General features: G+C 37.2%; 1 protein-coding gene across 1 annotated transcript in view; it reads left to right on the forward strand.

Annotated features, from left to right (window-relative positions):
* The first annotated feature begins 341 nt into the window (after window positions 1-341).
* FIG4 (FIG4 phosphoinositide 5-phosphatase) overlaps window positions 342-20,963 on the forward strand; it is a 75,153-nt gene continuing 54,531 nt past the window's right edge. The window contains exons 1-3 of the mRNA XM_019658962.1: window positions 342-624; window positions 11,571-11,669; window positions 12,911-13,034. Of these exons, the coding sequence (XP_019514507.1) occupies window positions 559-624; window positions 11,571-11,669; window positions 12,911-13,034 (289 nt within the window). The 5' untranslated portion in view covers window positions 342-558. The remainder of the gene's footprint in view (window positions 625-11,570; window positions 11,670-12,910; window positions 13,035-20,963) is intronic.

Here is a 20,963-nt window from a genome sequence, read left to right on the forward strand (position 1 = left end):
ACCGATAACTCAGTAAAGTACCATCACAAAGTAGGTTTCCAGGAAAATAAAGGCAGAAGTAGGGAAAAAAACAGACCGACTTGGGAATGGATCTGTCTGCAACTCAGAGAAGCACTTCAAAAGAAGTAATACAGTCCCAAATCTACCCCTTTTCCAAACAGAAGGATCAAATAAAGGAGACACTTAATTAACCTGCTACCTTTTCTCTGCTGTTTTTTTTTCTCCTGCCCGCACTAAAAATGGCGCCCTTCGCTTCCTTCCTCGTCAGTGCGCAGGTTCTGGGAACCTCTACCCTACCTCTCTGTGGTATATCCTCCAGCCCCGCCCTACTGGGCGGGGCTTTCCTGGAGGTGGGGCGTCGGGATCCGGAAACACCTGAGCTGTTGCGGGTCATCTGTATCTTTATCTTGAACGCCCAGGAGGTGTTTTTCCTGGCTGGATCTGGTGTCCAGGGTCTGAGGTGTCTTTTCTCTAGGTCTCCTTGGGCAATCGGAGGCTGCCGCAACCTGGGCCGAGCCGCCTGGTGCCCTCTCGTGGGGCCCCCCATTTGCTCGGGCCATGCCCACGGCCGCCGCTCCCATCATCAGCTCGGTCCAGAAGCTGGTTCTGTATGAGACCAGAGCTGTGAGTACCCGACGCGGCGGGGTGCAGCCGAGAGGATGGCGGGCGAGTGGGTACGGGGCCGTAGGGCAGAGGCAGCATACCCCTCCACCCCATCCCCCAGTTCCCTAATCCCAGCCTTGGGGAATGTGCCTGAGTGGGCTTTGCCCTGCTATCGCACCCAGGACACTGGTGCTTTTGCTGTACATATTTCCACTTAAAAGCCACGGTTGGCACACGCTGGAAACAGGTGCTTGTGGTATGTCAGAAACTGTTCATGAGGTTCTGTAGGAGTTACTGGATTCTTTTCAACTTTCAGAAAGTTTGTTAGAGTTCTACGGTTCACTAGTTACAGTACAGGCATGGGTATGAAAAAATATTTTTGACCCATGAATCGGTAACTTGCCTGTTTTACTGTTCCGTGGCATACCATCACTGTGATCAATGTTAATTACCAGTAGTTTTATTGCTGAAATGTTTGGTTTTCTTTATTTGAAAGGAAAGAAAAACTTCTTTTGTTTAAATACAGATGATTTGATTGGATAAAATTATTTTGCTTTTCACTTGACTTTTTTCCCAACACATGTCTTCTGTTTTATTATTTCACATGACCATGTAAATAATAGTTACTAGCCCAATAAGCAGATCAGTTTTTATGTTTAGGTTACTAGTTACCTAAAATTTAGGGAATGGTGTTTATAGAAGTACAGTACATATTTTGTCATTTGTGTGGTTGGAAAATAAAGTATAGCTTTTCTAAATTGGGGTATTAGGCTCTGTGTTTAAAATTGTACGTCATGATAACAAGATTGCATATGCTGGAAGCCTGCGTAATACTCTTCCTTATGCTATGGCGTATCTTATAAGGCACATTCGGTGGAACTTGGGTTGTCTTCATTAGATAGAGGAGTACAAGAAGGTCCTTAGCTTAATAGTTTCTCAGTTATAACATGGTCCTAATAGCATGTCTGCCTCAGGGCATCATTAGTGTAGAACATTGTTGACCCTAAGTTAATTTTACTAACAAATTCATTTGATTAGATCCAGACCAGAAGATGAAATTATTTAATATATTGTATTTGCAAATATCTTTGGTTTTTCTCTGAGGAGAGTCATACAGAAGTATCATTTTGACATGAAAGCAAAACCTGCTTTCTGTACAATATGCTGGTAAATGTTCCTAGTTAGGAGCATAGATACTATATTGAAAACACAGAAATTTCAGCTCATTAATAAGCTGAGCATTCATGAGGACTGAATGAGATATGTTCTTTCTAAAGCACAATTCATACAGGGCTCTTCTGCTCAGAAACCTTCAGTGGCCCCCATTTTGAGGAGAGTAAATGCTGATTCCCTTAGTTTGACATTCAAAGCCATATACGATTGGTCGTCAATTTGTCTCTCTGGTCTTATATCTAATTGAATATCAATTCAGCAAACACTTATTGAGAATTAACTGTGTGCTTGTATGTGCTTTATTCTGCAGCAAAATTGTATTTCTTTCAGTTTCTTATATATCGGTGTTCTCTCTCCTTGTAATGTCCCACCCCTTCTCCTGTCAAAATCTTGCTAGTCCTCATAGCACAGATCTGGTACATTGCTTTGTAAACAGCAGGCTCTCAATAGTTGCTGGTGGACGGGACTTAACACAAAGAGATTTGTGTTCTAGAACTCAGCTGTGACGCCTCAGTCATCTAAGTAGTAGAAACTAACTCTAGCCAGCTTAGAGATAAAAGGCAAAATTATCACAAAGATGCTGGAGGAGCCATCGCATAGAAGAATCATGGAGGAGTGTAACTCCCCAACCTGTGGGAAGACAGAGAAACAAGACAGCAGGGTCTGAGAACCCTCTCAGAGTGCTGCCAAGGGCAGAGCGTAGTGCTGGCAGAAGGAATCTGATTGATTCATCTATGATTGGGAATCTGCTCGCTGGTGGACAAACCATCTTCGCCAGGAAGAGTCTGGCAGTAATGACTTGTCTATGGAATCACCCCTTTGTTTCAGGGAATGGTTGGGCCAGGCAACCACCTGAGACATGTCTGCTGCGTTTAATCTTTGAACTTCAGTTTCCTCATTAGTACAGTAGATGAATTTTTGACTTAAGCAAAGATATAAGCAAAAGATTTTTTTGAGCAATAAGCTCAAAGTTGAAGGGACATGAATAACTCAAAAAAAGGCATGAAATTAATGGCAACTAAGTAGATCCTAGGAATTAAAAAAACTAACTGTATAGCAGGTTGTATTAATGAGAATTATTGCTAATGCTCATAGAGCACTTCTATGCTGGGCACTCTACATAGATTTTATTATTTAATCCTCATAAAACCTCTAAGAGGTAAATGTTGTTACACTACCACTGCTATTATTATTTGGTGAAGAAAAAAATGAGGCAAAGAGAGATTAGGACAGTGCTACTTAGAGTGGTCGGGAACGGTTGCTAGGCATAGTTTGTAACTGGACTATGATAAACTATAGAAATTGAGAGTAAATGATTATAAACTTTTATAGCAGTTTGATAGAATAATTATATTTCTGATGAATCAGGTAATTTAGATCATTTGGTTTATGTTTTATCCTTTTTGTTTTTAGCTTTTTTATTATGGAAATTTTCAAGCATACATTATACAAAGTAAATAGAATGATATAGTAAACTCCATATATCCATCACCCAGATTCAAAATTACCAACATTCTGTCATCTTTTATTATCTATAACTTGTTCCATTCTCTACCTACCACTTTGCTATATTATTGTTTTCATTCATTGCTAGATTTTGTTTGCTAATATTTTGTTAAGGATTTTTATGTTTATGTTCAGGATATTGGTCTGTCATTTTGACATCTTTGCCTGATTTTGATATCAAGGTAACTCTGGCCTTATAAAATGAGTTGAGAAGTGTTCCTTCTTTTATTTTCTGAAAGTGGTTGTATAAAATTACTATTGTTTCTTTCTTTAAATGTTTGCCAGAATTTACTACTGAAAGCATTTGAGCTTGGAGTTGCTTTGTGGGGCAAATTTTAATAATGAATCAATTTCTATAGCAGATATAGGACTATGCAGATTTTTAATGGGTCTTGAGTCAGTTCTGATAAATTGTGTTTTTCAAGAAATTTATTTCATCTTAATTGTTGAATTTATTGTCATCAAGTTGTTCATAATATTTCCTTATTGACCTTGGGATGTCTCTAAGATTTGTAGTGAAACTCTCTCTTTCATTTCTGATATTGGTTCTCTCATTTTTTCTTGATCCATGATGCTAGGTGTTTATCAATTTTATTACACTTTTGAAAGAACCAACTTTTGACTTGGTTAATTTTTTCTGTTGTTTGTTTTCTATTTAATCAATTTCTGCTCTTAAGTTTATATTTCTTCCACTTACGAATTTTGGATTAATCAGTTCACCTTTTTCTAGCTTTATAAGGTAGACATTTAGATCATTGACTTAATTTTTTTTATTTTCTAATAGAGAACATTTAAAAATATTAATGTAAATAGAAAAATAGTCAGAAGATTATGGAGAAAGTATTAGTAGCCTGAACAATGGGTAAAGTAGTATATTCTTATATCCAAAAAAATGTATAGATTACCCTGCAAAATAAAACACCAGACAAAAAAGAACAAGGACATGAATAGGTAATTAGCCAAAAAGAAGTATTAATATGAAAAGATATTCAACTTGCTATTAATGAAGGCAATACAATGAAAGTATAGATTCCCATTTTTCACCTGTCAGAATGGCAAAGATTGACCAAAGTCGTTGTTGGCAAGTATGTGAAAGAAATGGCATTCTTGTTTGGGTTTCTGGGAGTGTATTAATTAGTTATGAAGGAATTAGGGGACACATCAAGGAACAAAAGAGACATTGGGCAAGATCAGTGGCTCTTGTCCTGAGTCTGCATTTAGAAGGATAGTTGAGTATAATTGCTCCTTAGGTGAAGTTCAGGCTGTCTTTGTTACCTGTGTTTAGAGGGGAAGTTTGAGGACTATTTAGAGAGGAAAGGGAGGCAGGTAGCATGCAGGAAGTGTAGCTGAGGCCTTGTGAAGGGTCTGCTCCCTCCCAGTCTTACCTGTTCTCCCTGGCACCCAGCACCTTCGTGCTGCCCTTTGGCTTTTGCAGCCCTGCTCTGGTCCTTATCTGCCCTGTGCCCCAGGCCTACAGATAAGCTAAGGCCAGATCCGTCCCTAGCGTTTATACAAACCATTGCAACTAGGAGTTTCACACAGGAGTTAGTTTCAGCAACCTCAAATTTTCCTGGGTGAAACTGCAATTTACCTTAGATGATTTACAATTTATAGCCCTTGCTTAATGTATGATGCCCTAGGGGTCTTACCATTGTAATAAGTGACCATTTCCTAACAAAGAAATGAGAGCATAGCAGTTGACTTTAAAATTGGTAGCTGAATAGAGCTGTGGCAGGTTATTGTGTTTGCATGTGTGCTTTGTGGGGTGATGTTGTTAGCATCATCTTTACTCTTGCTAGCTCACAATTGTTTGTATGTATGTGGGTAGGTAGGTAGGTATATGTTTATTTAATTCCTGCCTTGTTCCAAAAGGATTTAAGGAAGCTTCTCCCTCCTTCTCACCCGGTCATACAAAATAGTATAAAGTAAGTAAGAACCACCTCATGAGGAAGGCAGCTTACTTAATTAGCCTGGATATTAGCTTTGATTTGTGTAATTAGGGAATGGAAGAGAACAATATAGGATGTGGTTGGCTAAGGGGTTGGAGCAGGGAACCAAATGATAGAAAGGAGGAGAGAGAAGCATAGCTGATTTGGAAGGTGTGGTTGGAGGTGCCAGAGTTTCACACTTGTCTCTACAGGGGATTTGAAGCTTCCCCATTAGTAAAGCTCTAAATCTATAAAGAGCCGACTTGGAGACATCCCTTTTGACTATCAGGGGCCCATTTCCTTTCTGGGCTGCATTACTGATTGTGGGATTACTGGGATAAATGAGGAGGCAGGTCTGCAATAGCGAGAAGTAACTTCATGGTGATCTTTAAAAAGAATACCTTTATTCTGAAAGTTCAAGTGAAGTTTAACATCAATTGAAGCTGTCAGACAACCTAAAATTTCTTCTCTATCAAGAAGGCTGATTTTCTTCCCCCAGATGAAAAGTGAGTGATTAATTAGCCTGTCATTATAAAAGGAGATAATAATGTTAATAGATACTGAATTTCCTGTTAAATGGGTTATCTATTGTATTCCATTTGGAGTTCATGTATATATTTTAGAAACACATTCATCTTTATACTAAGTCAACCACTGTTAAAGCCACATATTGACATTTTAAGCTTTTTCTTGAACATTGATTGCTTAACTTTCGGAAGAGAGCCAGCTCAGGTCATCTTCTGTCTTAATGGGCATTTTAATATAGCTTTTGTTTGGTATCCTAATTCTGCATCCCAGTTCCTGCCAAACCCCCAACCCCGAACATATCTATAAACACACACGCAAATGTTTTCTCCAGCGGAGGTTATTCAAGGGCACCTGTGTGTGTGTGGGCATTCAGGAATCCAGTTGATGTAAGCCGGGTCTATGGAAGTCCTGTACACTCCAATTACTGTCCCCTTTCCTTCTCTGTTGCTTTTAGGCATTTTTTTTTTTAACCTCCCTTTTCACCTTCACCCTTTGAACTTCAGACTGCCAGTACTTGAGATGACCATTCCTTTCTACAATCCCTAGTTCTTATTAAGTACTTACAATGAATTCAACCTCAACTTCCCCAGATGTGTAAAGCCTCCATTAGGTATTCGTATTGGTCTCATCTTCTTGAAGCAGTGGCTCCAATCTAGACTGTTTGCTCCTGAGGACTGCAGCAAGCTGCCATCCTGCTCTGTTCACCCCCACCCTACAGCTTCTCTATTGATGATTTCCTTATTTTCCCAGATCCTGTGTCTTCATCTTTCTTGACTTAGTCCCTCATTTTGTTGGAACACCTCTTCCAATTGCTTCATGAGAAAGGGTTCGTGGACAGTAAATTTTTTTGAGCCCGTGGCATGTCTGAAAATGTCCTTATCCTATCCTCATGTTTGATTGATAAGTTTAACGTTAAAGATTGAAATTAATTTTCTCTTCAAACTTTGAAGGTATTGATTATGGCCCCGGCTTCCACCTTCTGGTGTTGCTGCTGAGGATTTCTAATGTTATTCTATTCTTGATCTTTAGTTTCAAGCCTGTATTTTTCTTCTATAGAAGCTTATTCTATCTATCTTATTTGCATCTTCAGTTTTCTGAAATTTTACATTTCTACCTCCAGAGATAAGAGAGGCCACACATTTCCACGCCTTTTGGAGGTTTTGTGGTGTAAACTAGATTGCTTCTGGACTTTCCCATCGCCAGCGTAGGATTCCGCTTTCTTGGGCATGATTTAGTTTTAAATCATTTTTTTGCTGCTACCTCCTTCATGCTTTCTTTTGATCTTGGGGCATGAAAACACCTCATTGTAGTTTTAGTGAAGTGTTTTGGGAGGAGCAGAGGTGGTCACTCTTCCATCTTTACCTAGAAGACTACCCATTTGCCCTTCAACCAGCTCTGTCATGGTTCTTGCCCTTACATCCGCTCTGAGACTGCCCACGGAAAGGCCACTCGCAAGTTTCAGTTGTCAGATCCTTTGGGCACTTCTCTCTCCTCATCTCACTTGATGTCTCAGCTGCATTTGATGCGGGTGTGACTGCTCCCTCCTTTTCCAAATGATCTCCTCCCTTTGCTTTGATGACTCTGTGTTGTCTTGGGGTTTTTCCCAATCACTGGCTCTTCCTCTCAGTCTTCTCAGCTGGTTCCTTCTCCAGCCTCTAAATGATGAAGTGCCTCAGCCTATTTTGGGGGCTCTGTGTCCATCTTCATTCTCCCTAGTAGATTTAAGCCAGTCCCTTGACTTTAAATGCCGTGTATGTACCAGTGACACCCACTGAGATTTCTCCTTTGAGCTCCAGGCTCATACAAAGTTCACATTTGATCTCTTTGCTCATGTTGTAAACAGAACTCTTATTTTCCCTCAAACCCATTTCTTCTTCAGCCCTCCCTACATCAGTAAGGGGATACCCCCATCTAGGCTGGTTACTCAAACAAAAGTAATTGGATCCATTAAGTACTCCCTTTTCTGATCTAATCCATCAGGGAGTTTTATCTCCAAAATATATCTTCAATGTATCTCTTCCCTGAGGTGACTAGTCCAGTGGCTGGCACATATGGGACATTCATTTGTAAAAGGTCAAATGAATGATGTCAATAGAAAACCAGGAAAATTGGTGTAAAAATTGTGGCTCCCTTAAGCATGTTGGAGTCATGCAAGACAAAGGCAGGGGGACTATTCTAGATTAAAAGATTTTTAAAAAGACATGGTACTTGGTAACCAAACATCATGCATGATCGGTGATTGGATTCTGGTTTCTAAAGAGCCAGGTATAAAGGATATTATAGGGACAGTTGGGGAAATTTAAATATGGATTGTATATAGATAATATTGTATTAATGGTATTATGATTATATGGGAGGATGTCCTTATTTTTAGGAAATACAAGTTGAGGTTTTTAGGGGTGATGTGTTATGATCCTGCAGCTCATTTTCAAATGGTTCAGAAGAAAAAAAGCTTATCTCTACAGAGAGGAAGAGAATAAACAAATGTAGGAAAATGTTAACAACTGGTGAATCTAGGTCAAAGGCGTATGGGTTTTCATTGTATATTCTGTTAACCTTACTGTAGGTTGGAAAACTTTTCAAAATAAAACAAATATAAAAAAATCAGCGGTGGAGAAGAATTTAAGTAAAAGATATTTCAGGACAGTTTTTAAGCCCCCAAATGCAAGTGGGTTGTAATGTAACAAAGTCTAAGGATATACATGCCTAGTTATAGAGTTGATACATTTAATAGGAAGGAAATAAAACCGAGTAGAAATAAGGCCTTTGGGGAAGTTACTACCTCTTTTAAAAATTTGGTGTGAAAGTCGATGGTCAAGTGCCCACCAGAGGGCAGTGCAGGAGAGTGGTTCTATCCAGAGCAGACCAGCTGAGAGCTGTGGTTTTCTTTCCCATATAACTGGCTTCATATAAAGTCACTGTTCTCTGCACAAAACATTGGTAGGATTCTTAGACCACTTTAGAAGAGAGAAAAATGTAGGTATTTATGCCACTTCCTGTTTCTTTCTCCCCACTGAGGTCTGCTTCAAAATTCTGTGGATTTTAGCTTTGGTTCCCCTGCTTCCAGAGGCTTTGGAGGGGCCTGGAAATGGGAGGTGTAGGTCTCCCCTCCTGTGTTTCTGCTCCAAGGGCCAATACTGCATTTGCCCACTAAAAGCTCAACTCTCAGGAATTAGATCTGGTTTTTTTTTATTACGAACTGCCAAATCATAGCCCTACTACAATTAATCTTCAGATTTCCTAGGATCTATTAAAATTCTAGGAATTTCATGGAATTTACCTCCCATAAAGCTGTGATGTTCCTCCTTACTGAGTGGTTGACTAAAAGAGCCATCTTTCTGTGTGCCTACCCAAAAAAGATGGCTCATGCAGATGTTGTAGAAAGTTACCCAGCAAATTAAATGATTAATCTGTGGTGGACAGTGTTCTTTCACCTAACATTTACCCAATGCCTGTGGAACCAAACTGTGCAACTAGGTTAGAATTAAAAACCACAGAGGTTAGGGTGTTAGCCCCAGTCTCCAGAGCCGCTTATAATTAGGTGAAGGGGACAGACATGCCCCCAAAAAATTTAGACAAGGCCTTCAGAAGTAAGTGCTAACTTTAGATATCAATAAAAGTGCTTTGGTGGGGGCAGGTGATGAGAGAGGATTGTTACAGGTGGACATGGTGGGTATCACTTGTCCTATCTTGGCTCAGTATACCGAGTCCTGTTTAGAGGTCCTTCAAGACTAAACTCAACATCAGGGCAACACCAGCCTCTTTGGATCGCTTGCTCTGACCCTCCCCAAATGGATTAGGTGCCCTCCTGTCAAGTTGTCATTGCATCCAGTTCATACCTCTATTATAGCCCGCTCGACTCATGGTTGTTGATTTGCATGCTCTTCTCTCCTGAGAACAAGGACTGAATACTAACAGATTTGTACATTCTTCCATTTTCTGGTTCCATTCTGGTCTTATTCATGCTTTTCTTCCTCTGAGGTACACTTTTTTTCCTGTTTTTTCCCCCCTGTCTTTTTTCTCAAATTCAATGGCATAAACTCGCTGATATCTTACAAACTATAGGAGAGAAAAGAAACTAATGCTCATTGAGTGCTGTCTGTGTTGAACACTATTCCTTGTGTTAGGTGATCTATGAGCAGTTTCTCACTTACCTGGAATCTTGTTCCTCTAACAAAAACACCAAGTTTCTTCCTCTTGCATGTCTTTGCACTCGCTATTTCCTCTCCCAGGAACTGCTTTTCCTCAGAGCATCAAGAAGGGGGCTCCCTTTTCTGCTAACATGTATAGTTTGCAAACCATTCTTCTGAAGTTAATCTTATGACGCGGTTACCCCTCTCCTCTGGGCGGGGTTTCTGGGAGGAAATGAGCGAGGCCGGGCTGAGAATTTGGATCTCCTCCGTCTCTCTGTCTCCCTGCCTTTCTACCCCCAGTGCATCAAGTCCTGGTCACTTGATGTGACGGGATGTCTCGAGGTAGTTTACTAGTTTTTATTACAGTTGCTTTTCTCCCACCTCATTATAACTGGTAGTGTCATCCAGACTCTATCTCTTCTAGGAGGTGAGGGATTCAGTGTTTTGGTTAGCCTTCCTCTTGAGATAGGGCTAACCCAGCATCTTTTAACATATAGTTTTGTTCTTTATAACCTGGAAGTCTAGATCAGACCTTTACTAACAATATATATACTTAATAAAAAACTCATCATTTCTACAGATTTTAGTGTTAAAACAATATAACCAAGTGCTTATGTTCTGATACATAGTAAAATCTTAGTTATTAAAATCTTACCCATCCTTTAAGGCTCAATTTAGGTTCTGACTCCACTGACATTCTCTGCATCGATCGTGATCCACATTAATCTTTCCTGCTCTGAATTGCTATGGTCTACATACTGCAGTTTGGCTATTAATCTAGAGAATTTGACTTAATTGCTTTGTGTATCTCTATCTCATCTGACCAGTGAGATGGTAAGATGCCAGTTGATTGTGGCAATGTGTTCTCAGTTTTTGCAATGTTGAAAATGTGCCACTTTTAAAGGACATTTCTGAAGGAAAATATCTTTAAATAGTTTATTTTTACTAATGGAGTTTTATTTATTTTCTTAAATGCAATTTTAAAATGATTTATCTTGTTTAGGTTTTCTTAAATACATTTTCATTTAAGTATAAGATGATTATTTTTCTACAGTTTTATTATCCATTTTATTCTCAGTATTCATATAAGAAGACTAATATGTTGAGGTATAATGCTCCAAGGAAGTGTTTCTTTCAGAAAATAATGACTATTATTTCTTGCAGTTTATCTATAAAAAGCCATTTGGGAAAGTACACTCATTTTAAACTTTTATAGCACTTCGGGGTGGATTTTTATATTGCTATATCAAAGTCATTTTCAGTCCTCTATAGAAAATGTGTAAAGATTTATTTGATAAAATATCAATATTTTAGTAGTGATAATTGGGCATTTCTAATTATATGATGAGCTTTCTAATTCTTACCAGAGCTGCTCCTTCCTGGCAAAGTTTAAACATCAGTCTCTAAACAGTTATGTTAATCACTATATAATATAATTAAATTCATCTGACCTGGTTATTGAGTACGTTTCAGATATCAGACTGATACTTATCATGAAACCACTAAGAATATTTCAATGTTCAAGTTGACCTTTTGAATCAGCCCTTCTTTTAATCTGCCAGTTATGCTTAACAGAAATATTTCTTTTAAAAATTAACCTGACTTTATTAATGTATTTATTTCAAAAACTGAAGTGATTATTAAATGTGTTTAAGGCAAAATGTCTTAAAAAACTAATGACATTCCTTTTTATTTATAGAGATACTTTCTGGTTGGGAGCAATCATGCAGAAACAAAATACCGTGTTTTGAAAATTGATAGAACAGAACCAAAAGATTTGGTCATAATTGATGATAAGGTAAGTATCTTGCAAACCTGGATACAAACATAAACTTTTGTACTTGTTTAAAGAATATGGAATATCCTTACATCTTCTAGTGATATATAATTTATTTATCATGCATCTAACAATTACAATTATTTTTCATGATTGGCTGGAATTTGAATATCTAATGTGGTTTCTAGAAATTACTGATGTCAGGTATTATGCCAGAATGACATTTTGTTCTCATTTTGATTTGTTTTACAAAGCAAACTTTTTGCATAAGAATGTATTTTCTTAAAGGTGACATTTTAATAATTCAGTACAACTTTTAACATTTCATCTACCAAAGAGAGTATTTATGACTACGTTTTAATATGAAGTTACTTGAAATCAGAAAGGACTTCTCTACCGCAGACTTTATTATTTTGCTAAAAATCACCTGTACGACCTCTCCTAATAACTTTCTGTGCACTAGAAAAATGATAAAATTGTTCTTATCCAGATGTTATATTATCCAGAGTCAGGAATATGAGACTTAATTCAGGTGGCACAAAACCATGAGGCTGTTAGTCAAAAGAGAAATACAACATGGTGGTGTTGAGCCATTAATTTTAACTCTTTCAAATGAGAGAACCTAACTTATCCTTTGTTCCTGTCTGTGAGTATTTCTGAAATCATGTAAATTCCTGGTTTTTCAAATATATTAGTAGCTACAGTTTGGAACCAATTTTCACTAAGCTCTTGCAAAACCATTTTTTGTGTTATAATAATTTTAGATAAATTTTATTTTGTGATTTCCTACGCTCCTGGGTATAGTGGTTCCCCTCACCCCCCAAATCTGGGAGTTTTTATTAATATAATGTAATAATTTATTTGGTGGTGGGAGTGGTTGATCAGATCAGGGCTCTTTTTGAGAATCTAAGAAAAGCTATGGGCCTTCTTATAAAAATGCACATATAACAAAAACTTTGCCTATAATTTTAAGGGGTTTATAGATTTCTCAAAATTTGTGGATCCCTTAAATCTCTGGTTCAGGAGATAAGGTTTGATACAGTTTTATGGTATAGCAACATGCTTCAGTAAGCACTCTTAATTGCTGATATTAAAGAATTTGTTGGCTTTTAAAAATTGTAGCGTAGTCCTGCACTGTTATATACTTACCTGTGAAATAACTAATGATTTTTGTAGGCAACTTTTAATTTTCAGGAATAAAGAATAAATAATCAATCTAAAAAGTAAGCACAACCTTACAGGTTAAATTTGCTTATTTTTAGCATGTGTATTCTCCACAAGAAGTGAGAGAACTTCTTGGCCGCTTGGATCTAGGAAATAGAACAAAGATGGGACAGAAAGGTTCCTCTGGGCTATTTCGAGCTGTTTCTGCTTTTGGTGTTGTAGGTAAGAAATGTATCTCCCTCTTACTACCTTTTTTTTTTCTTTTCCCCCTACGTAGACTACTTAAAAAAAGTTTGCAAGGCTATTTAGCTTTATAATTATAACCCGTTTTCTGTAGCTTTGGTTGCTTAAAAGTCCATTATCCATCAACCATATGTCAAACAGCCTTTATATAGCACCTGCTGTGTGCTCAGCACTGTGCTCAGTGTCATCCAGGATGCAAACAAATAGAGAAAACGGTTGGGGCCTTTAAGGAGTCTGCTGTTTGGCTTGCTGAGGAATGAAAAATTAAAAATGATCTTGGACCGTAAACATCTGCCCTGCCGTTCATCAGCTGGAAAAACAGATACAGGTAAAACTAGCTTAAAAATCAACAGGCATTTTTCCCAGGGACATGCTGCAGCGTAAAGTATCCTAACCTCCTACTGTGAATGACTCCTGCGTTCTTGCTCACTGAGAAGCTTTGTTCTCGAGAATCACAGACTATCAGAAACTTTGCTGTTTGAAATTCTGTCAGTGAGAGAAAACATCCCCCTCCTGCCTGGATGATCCAAGCTGCTTTGACACAAAGAAGCAGCCTCAATTTACAGCTCAGATGCAGAGCTTCGAATAAGGGGTTTCTGGACACAGCAGTCTACAGCTATGCTAACTGTCCTGTTTTCAAGGAAACGACACTGATTCGACTTCACCGTTGAGACTTGACGTTGATCTCTTTACATACAGTGCTGCTGTGTTTGATCTTCTTCATTTCAATTCTACCAAAACTCTTCCCTCAAATCCAATACCTCCTTTACTTTATTTATTCATGAACAAACATAGATATGGTTTTGGCCTTTACGGAGTCTGCTGTCTGGCTTGTGGGCATTTGTGGGTGCCCCACAGTTCCTCTGGTGTGTGTTGTCCCTCACTGCAGTGGGTCAGTAAACCTGTGTTTTTGTTTCTGGGAGTCTTCGGATGATTGGACTAGGGTGGGGGACAGAAACCAATGCATGTGAAAGAACTCCAAGGTTGTAATTAAGGGCCAAGATGTATAGTAAAAGCTAAATTGTCTTGGAAGTTACATAAGAGGTAGATTACTTGGATCTGGCATGGCCAGGAAAGATTTGCTGGAGAAGATGAGACTTGGGCTGGACTCTGAAAGAGGAATAAGATGAGGATGGATGTGGGGAGATGAGGAGAGAACTCTAGTAGGGCTGTCAGCAGAGGCACAGGCACGAAGATGCCCAGGGGTCCTGAAAATGGCAAGCAGTGGGGTGAGGCCTGGTGGCTTGAGGCCTTGGAAGCCAAGAAGAAGGCAATTGTATCTAAGCTTCTCTGTTGGCAGAGCTGCATTTTGAGTCTATTTTTTTTAAACACTTACAAAATTATCTCTACTTCTTAAACCTACTGGACTGCGTGCATCATTTAGTGAACGATTGCTAAAATTAATATGGCTCTAACTATGCTATGATTTCAGATTCTTATATGTTAGTTTTTCTGATTAGCACTTTCTATTTTGTGACTCTGTGTTTGTTAATTCTTTGATTATATTCTGCCATATTGGAAGTTTGTTCTTCTCAGTGTGCTTTCAGAGCTCATCATATGTAATCCCTGTAAGTCCATTTGGTGTCTTGGGTGGCTGCCAGGGAAGGTCAGGAATGGTTAGTTGAGGATTAGTTTTATCTCCTTAGGACTGCCCCTTTTCTATACCTGCTCAGTCTTGACAAGTCCCTTGAGGTTACTTACATGTTTAATAGATAAGTGTTTATGGGTGTTCTCATGTCTGTGTATGTCATGTGAGTTCACACGTTTAAATTCCATATATTCCTTATATGTTAAATTTCACTTTAAGTGTTGCTTATATTTTAAAGAAAAAAATTGGAAGCAAAATGTGTCTTAAATATAGAAGGCTTAATTTAAGTACAAGTTACTTAATAGGTTAAACTTATTCCTTTAAACGTTGATACTTTATTACAACTTTTTGAAATGAAAATTTCTTAAGGTGTATGTAATATTGAATGCCTCATTAGCCAGGGTTTATTATTAAAAATTGACCTTTCTTTGATGATTAAGTACAACAGCATGAAGATCAGTTATTGAATCGTGTTTAGAAATGGATGCCTTTGGGTATTCTGGAGTTTTATTGGGCAATTTATCTTTACGTTAAATGACCCCTAGTCTGCTGTACTGTTTTGCTTTATGGTACTTAGGTCATTCTTAATTGTTCTTGGCACATTTGCTTTTAGCAATATTCCTTGCCTCATTTTAAATTTATTGATAACTAAGCTTGTAAAAACAGAAGCTTTATTTTAATCAATTGATAACCAAGTTTATAATCAGATATTTATTTTATACATACGCATTGGTTAATAACCTCTGAGTGAGGGCTGAAGGTGTCTCCATGTTTCTTTTAAAGGTGACATACTTAGGTGTTGTGGTAGCTACTTTTGCAATTAGAGGCCTCTCAGTTGTGAAACTGTTCTTGGATGATGAAGTCACTGAAAGAGTGACCTATCAGTAAAGTAATACAGTAATATACAAAGTAAACATTTATTATTTTTATGGAAATACATTTTATGTGTTCTAGTTCAACCATGTAAATAAAGCTTAGAATCAGTGGAGAATAAACAGGGAGTTAATAAGTCTATGATTTGTTTAGTACTGTCTTAGAAATAACGAGGGATACTAAAAGAGCAAAACACAAAATGCTCATCTTTGAAAAGGTTATATAGTCTGATTGTCAAAATAATACATGTGTGAATAGGGAGATTGTGCAATTCAAATATAAAGGACACATACTACATAAGGCCACCCAGCAAAGACTGAGAGACTTAGGGGATATACCTAATACATCGAAGCAAACACAGTGTCAGCCAGAATGAGGAAACAAAAAAACATGTCCCAAATAAAAGAACAGAAAAAAACCTCCAGAATTGGAACTAAATGAAATAGAGGTAACCAATCTATCAGAGACAGAGTTTAGAACACTGATGATGAGAACGTTTAAGGAACTTAGTGAGAACATAAACAAGGATAGAGAAATCATAAAAAACAACCAGTTAGAACTAAAGAATACAATAACTGAAATAAAAAGCACACTCAAAGGAGTTACCAGCAGATTAGATGAAGCAGAGGATTGAATCAGCGATTTAGAAGACAAGAAAGCAGAGATCACCCAATTGGAACAACAAAAAGAAAAAAGAATAAAAAACAATAAAAATAATTTAAGAGACCTGTGGGATAATAGCAAGCGCAACAACATGCACATCATAGGAATACCAGAAGGAGAAGAAAGAGAGCAAGGGATAGAGAACATATTTGAAGAAATAATGACTGACAATTTTCCTAACCTGGTGAAGGAAATCGACATACAAGCTCAATAAGTACAGAGAGTTCCAAACAAGCAGAACCCAAACAGGTCCACACCAAGACACATTCTAGTTAAAATGGCAAAGGTTAAAGACAAAGAGAAAATCCTAAAAGCAGCAAGAGACAGACAGCGAGTTACTTACAAGGGTGCTCACATAAGATTATCAGCTGACTTTTCTACAGAAACTGGAAGCCAGAAGGGAGTGGCAGGAGGTATTCAAAGTGATGAAAAACAGGCCTACAGCCTAGATTGCTTTATCCAGCAAGGCTTTCATTTAAAATTGAAGGAGAGATAAAGAGCTTCCCAGAAAAGAATAAGCTAAAGGAATTCATTACCACCAAACCAGCATTGCAGGAAATGTTAAAAGGGCTTCTTTAAGCAGAATAAAGATGAAAACAAGCTAAGTAATAAAGATCAGAAATATAAATAACAAAGCAACAATATACCTATCAATAATTGCTTTAAATGTAAATGGATTAAATACTCTAATCAAGACATTGGATGGCTGAGTGGATGAGAAAACAACACCCTTGCATATGCTGTATACAAGAGACTCACCTGAGATCAAAAGACACACACGGCTAAAAGTAAAGGGATGGAGTAAGATGGAAATGAGAAAAAATCTGGAGTAACAATACTTATGTCTGACAAAATAGACTTTAAAATGAAGAATATAATAAAAGACAAAGAAGGGTACTACATAATAATAAAGGGATTGATCCAACAAGAGAACATAACCCTAGTAAACATCTATGCACCCAATACAGGAGCACTTAGATATATAAAACAGATATTGACCAACATAAAGACAGAGATCAACAGAAACACTATCATAGTAGGGGACTTCAACACACCACTGACAACAAGGGACAGATCCTCCAGACAGATAATCAATATGGAAACAGTGGCCTTAAATGACACATTAGACCAGTTGGATTTAATCGATATTTTTAGAGCATTTCACCCCAAAGCTGCAGAATATACATTCTTCTCAAGTGCACACAGAACATTTCCCAAGATAGACCACATGTTAGGCCACAAAACAAGTCTCAGTAAATGTAAGAAAACTGAAATCATATCAAGCGTCTTCTCTGATAACAGTGCTATGAAATTAGAAATAAATTAGAAGAAAAAAAACTAGAAAACACACAAACACATGGAGGCTGAATAACATGCTACTAAATAGCGAGTGGGTCAAAAATGAGATCAAGGAGGAAATCAAAAGCTATCTCAAGACAAATGACAATGAAAACACAACTCAAAATCGCTGGGATGCAGTGAAAGCAGTCCTAAAAGGGAAATTCATGGCGATGCAGGCCTACCTAAAGAAACAAGAAAAAAATCTCAAATCAACAGTTTATCCTTACACCTAAGGGAACTGGAAAAAGAACAGCAAAATAAGCTCAAAGGGAGCACAAGGAAGGAAATAATAAAGACCAGAACAGAAATAAACGAAATAGAGACCAGGAAAACAATACAAAAGATCAATGAAACTAAGAGCTGGTTTTTTGAGAAGATAAACAAAACTGACAAACCTTTATCCAGATTCACCAATTAATAAAATCAGAAATGAAAGAGGAGAAGTGACAACAGACACCACAGAAATACAAAATATTTTAAGAAAATACTACAAGCAACTATATACCAACAAATTAGACAATCTGGAAGAAATGGATCATTTTCTAGAAGCATACAACCTTCCAAGGCTAACTCAAGAAGAAATGGAAAATTTGAATAGACTGATTACTATAAGTGAAACTGAGTCAGTAATCAACAAGCTCCCAACAAACAAAAGCTCTGGACCAGATGGTTTTACAGCTGAATTTTACCAAACATTCAAAAAAGAATTATTACCTATTCTTCTCAAACTATTCCAAAAAATCCAGAAGGAGGGGAGGCTCCCAAACACTTTTTACGAGGCTACTATTACCCTGATCCCAAAATCAGACAAAGACATTACAAAAAAAGAAAACTAAACTACAGGCTGATATCCTTAATGAACATAGATGCAAAAATCCTCAACAAAATATTAGCAAACAGAATTCAGCGATATATTAAGAAGATCATACACTATGATCAAGTGGGATTCATTCCTTGTATGCAAGGTTGGTTCAGTATCCGCAAATCAATTAATGTGCTACACCACATTAACAAAGTGAAAAATAAAAGTCATATGGTCATATCAATAGATGCAGAAAAAGCATTTGACAAAATACAGCCGCCATTTATGATAAAAATTCTTAGCAAAGCAGGAATAGAGGGATCATATCTCAACATAATAAAGGCCATATATGATAAACCCACAGCTAACATCATACTCAATGGGGAAAAGCTAAAACCATTCTCCTTAAGATCAGGAACAAGACAACGTTGCCTACTTTCTCCACTTTTATTCAACATAGTTCTGGAAGTTCTAGCCACAACAATCAGACAAGAAAAAGAAATAAAAGGCATCCAAATTGGTAAGGATTAAGTAAAATTGTCATTATATGCAGATGACATGATACTATATATAGAGAACCCCAAACACTTCACCAAAAAACCCATTAGAAATGATAAATGAATTTAGTAAAGTAGCAGGATACAAAATAATATTCAGAAATCAGTTGAATTTGTATACACCAGTAATAAATTATCAGAAGGAGAAATTAAGAAAACAGTCCCATTTATAATTGCTTCAAAAACTATAAAATACTTAGGAATAAATTTAACCAAAGAAGTAAAAGACCTGTACTCAGAAAATTATAAGACACTGATGAGAGAAATTAAAGAAGATACAAATAAATGGAAATATACATCATGCTCATGGATAGGAAGAATTAATATAGTTAAAATGTCCATACTACCTAAGGCAATATATAGATTCAGTGCAATTCCTGTCAAACTACCAAGAACATCTCTTACAGAAATAGAACACGTAATCCTAAAATTTATATGGAACCACATGGGAATAGCCACGGCAATCTTGAGAAATAAGAACAAAGTGGGAGGTATCACGACACCTGACATCAAATCATACTACAAAGACTAGTAATCAAAACAGCATGGTACTGACATAAAAACAGACACGTATATCAGTGGAACAGAATAGAGAGCCCAGAGATGAATCCATGCCTATATGGTCATTTAATGTATGACAGTGGAAGAAAAAATTTACATTGGGATAAAGACAGCCTATTCAATAAATGGTGCTGGGAAATCTGGACAGACACATGAAAAAAAAAAAGAAGCCAACCCACCTCCTTAAGCTATATACAAGAATAAATTCAAAATGGATTAAAGACTTAAATGTAAGATCTGAAACCATAAAACTAGAAGAAAATATAGGAAGTAAATTTGCAGATGTTACCCTTAGTAATATTTTTATTGTTAGATCCCCTCAGGCAAGGGAAGTAAGAGAAAAAAATAAACATATGGGACTACATCAAACTAAAAGTTTTTTCACAGCAAAGGAAACCATCATTAAAACAAAAAGGCATCCTACTGAGGGGAAGAAGATATTTGTCAATGATACATCTGATAAGAGGTTAATATCCAAAATTTATACAAAACTCATGCAACTCAACACCAAAAAAACAAACAACCCAATTAAAAAATGGGCAGAGGACATGAAAAGACATTTTTCTAAAGAGAACATACAGATGGCCAATAGACATATGAAAAAAATGCTCAACCTCACTAATCATTAGAGAAATGCAAATAAAAACCACAATGAGATACCACACTCTGGTAAAAATGACTGTCATCAATAAATCAACAAGCAACAAGTACTGGTGAGGATGTGGAGAAGAGGGAACCCTGATGCACTATTGGTGGGATTGCAGATTGGTGCAGCCACTATGGAAATCAGTATGGAAGTATCTCAAAAAACTGGAAATGGAACTACCTTATGACTCAGCATTTCCACTCTTAGGTATTTATCCAGAGAAATCCAAAACGCTAATTTGAAAAAATTTATGCACCCCTATGTTTATTGACATAGCCAAGACCTGGAAACAACTGAAATGCCCATAGGTATACGACTGGATTAAGAAACTGTGGCACATTTATACAATGGAATATTACTCAGCTATAAAGAAGAATGAAATCTTACCATTTGCAATGATATGGACCTAGAGAACGTTATGCTAAATGAAATAAGTCAGATGGAGAAAGACAAATACCATATGATCTCACTTATATGTGAAATCTAAAGAACAGAATAAATAAACTAATCAGAAACAGTCTCAGAGATATATAGAGAAAACTGAGGGTTGCTAGATGGGAGAAGGGTGGGGATAAGGGAGAAGGTGAGGGTATTAGACAGCATAAATAGGTAACCACAAGATTGCCGTGGGGATACGAATGACAGATTGAGGAATATAATCAATAATGTTGTAAAGATTTTGTAGGGTGTCAGATGGGCACTTCTGTTATTAGGGAGACCACTTCATGGATGATGTAGGTGCCTGACCACTGCAGTGTACACCTAAAGCTGAAACTGAATAATACTGAATGTCAACTATAATTTAATATATATGTAGTCACAGGATGTGGAGTATAGCATAGGGAATAGAGTCAGTAGAATTGTAACAGCTATATAT

The sequence above is a fragment of the Hipposideros armiger genome, unplaced genomic scaffold, assembly GCF_001890085.2.
Source record: "Hipposideros armiger isolate ML-2016 unplaced genomic scaffold, ASM189008v1 scaffold_292, whole genome shotgun sequence".
In the NCBI taxonomy this organism is placed as follows: domain Eukaryota; kingdom Metazoa; phylum Chordata; class Mammalia; order Chiroptera; family Hipposideridae; genus Hipposideros; species Hipposideros armiger.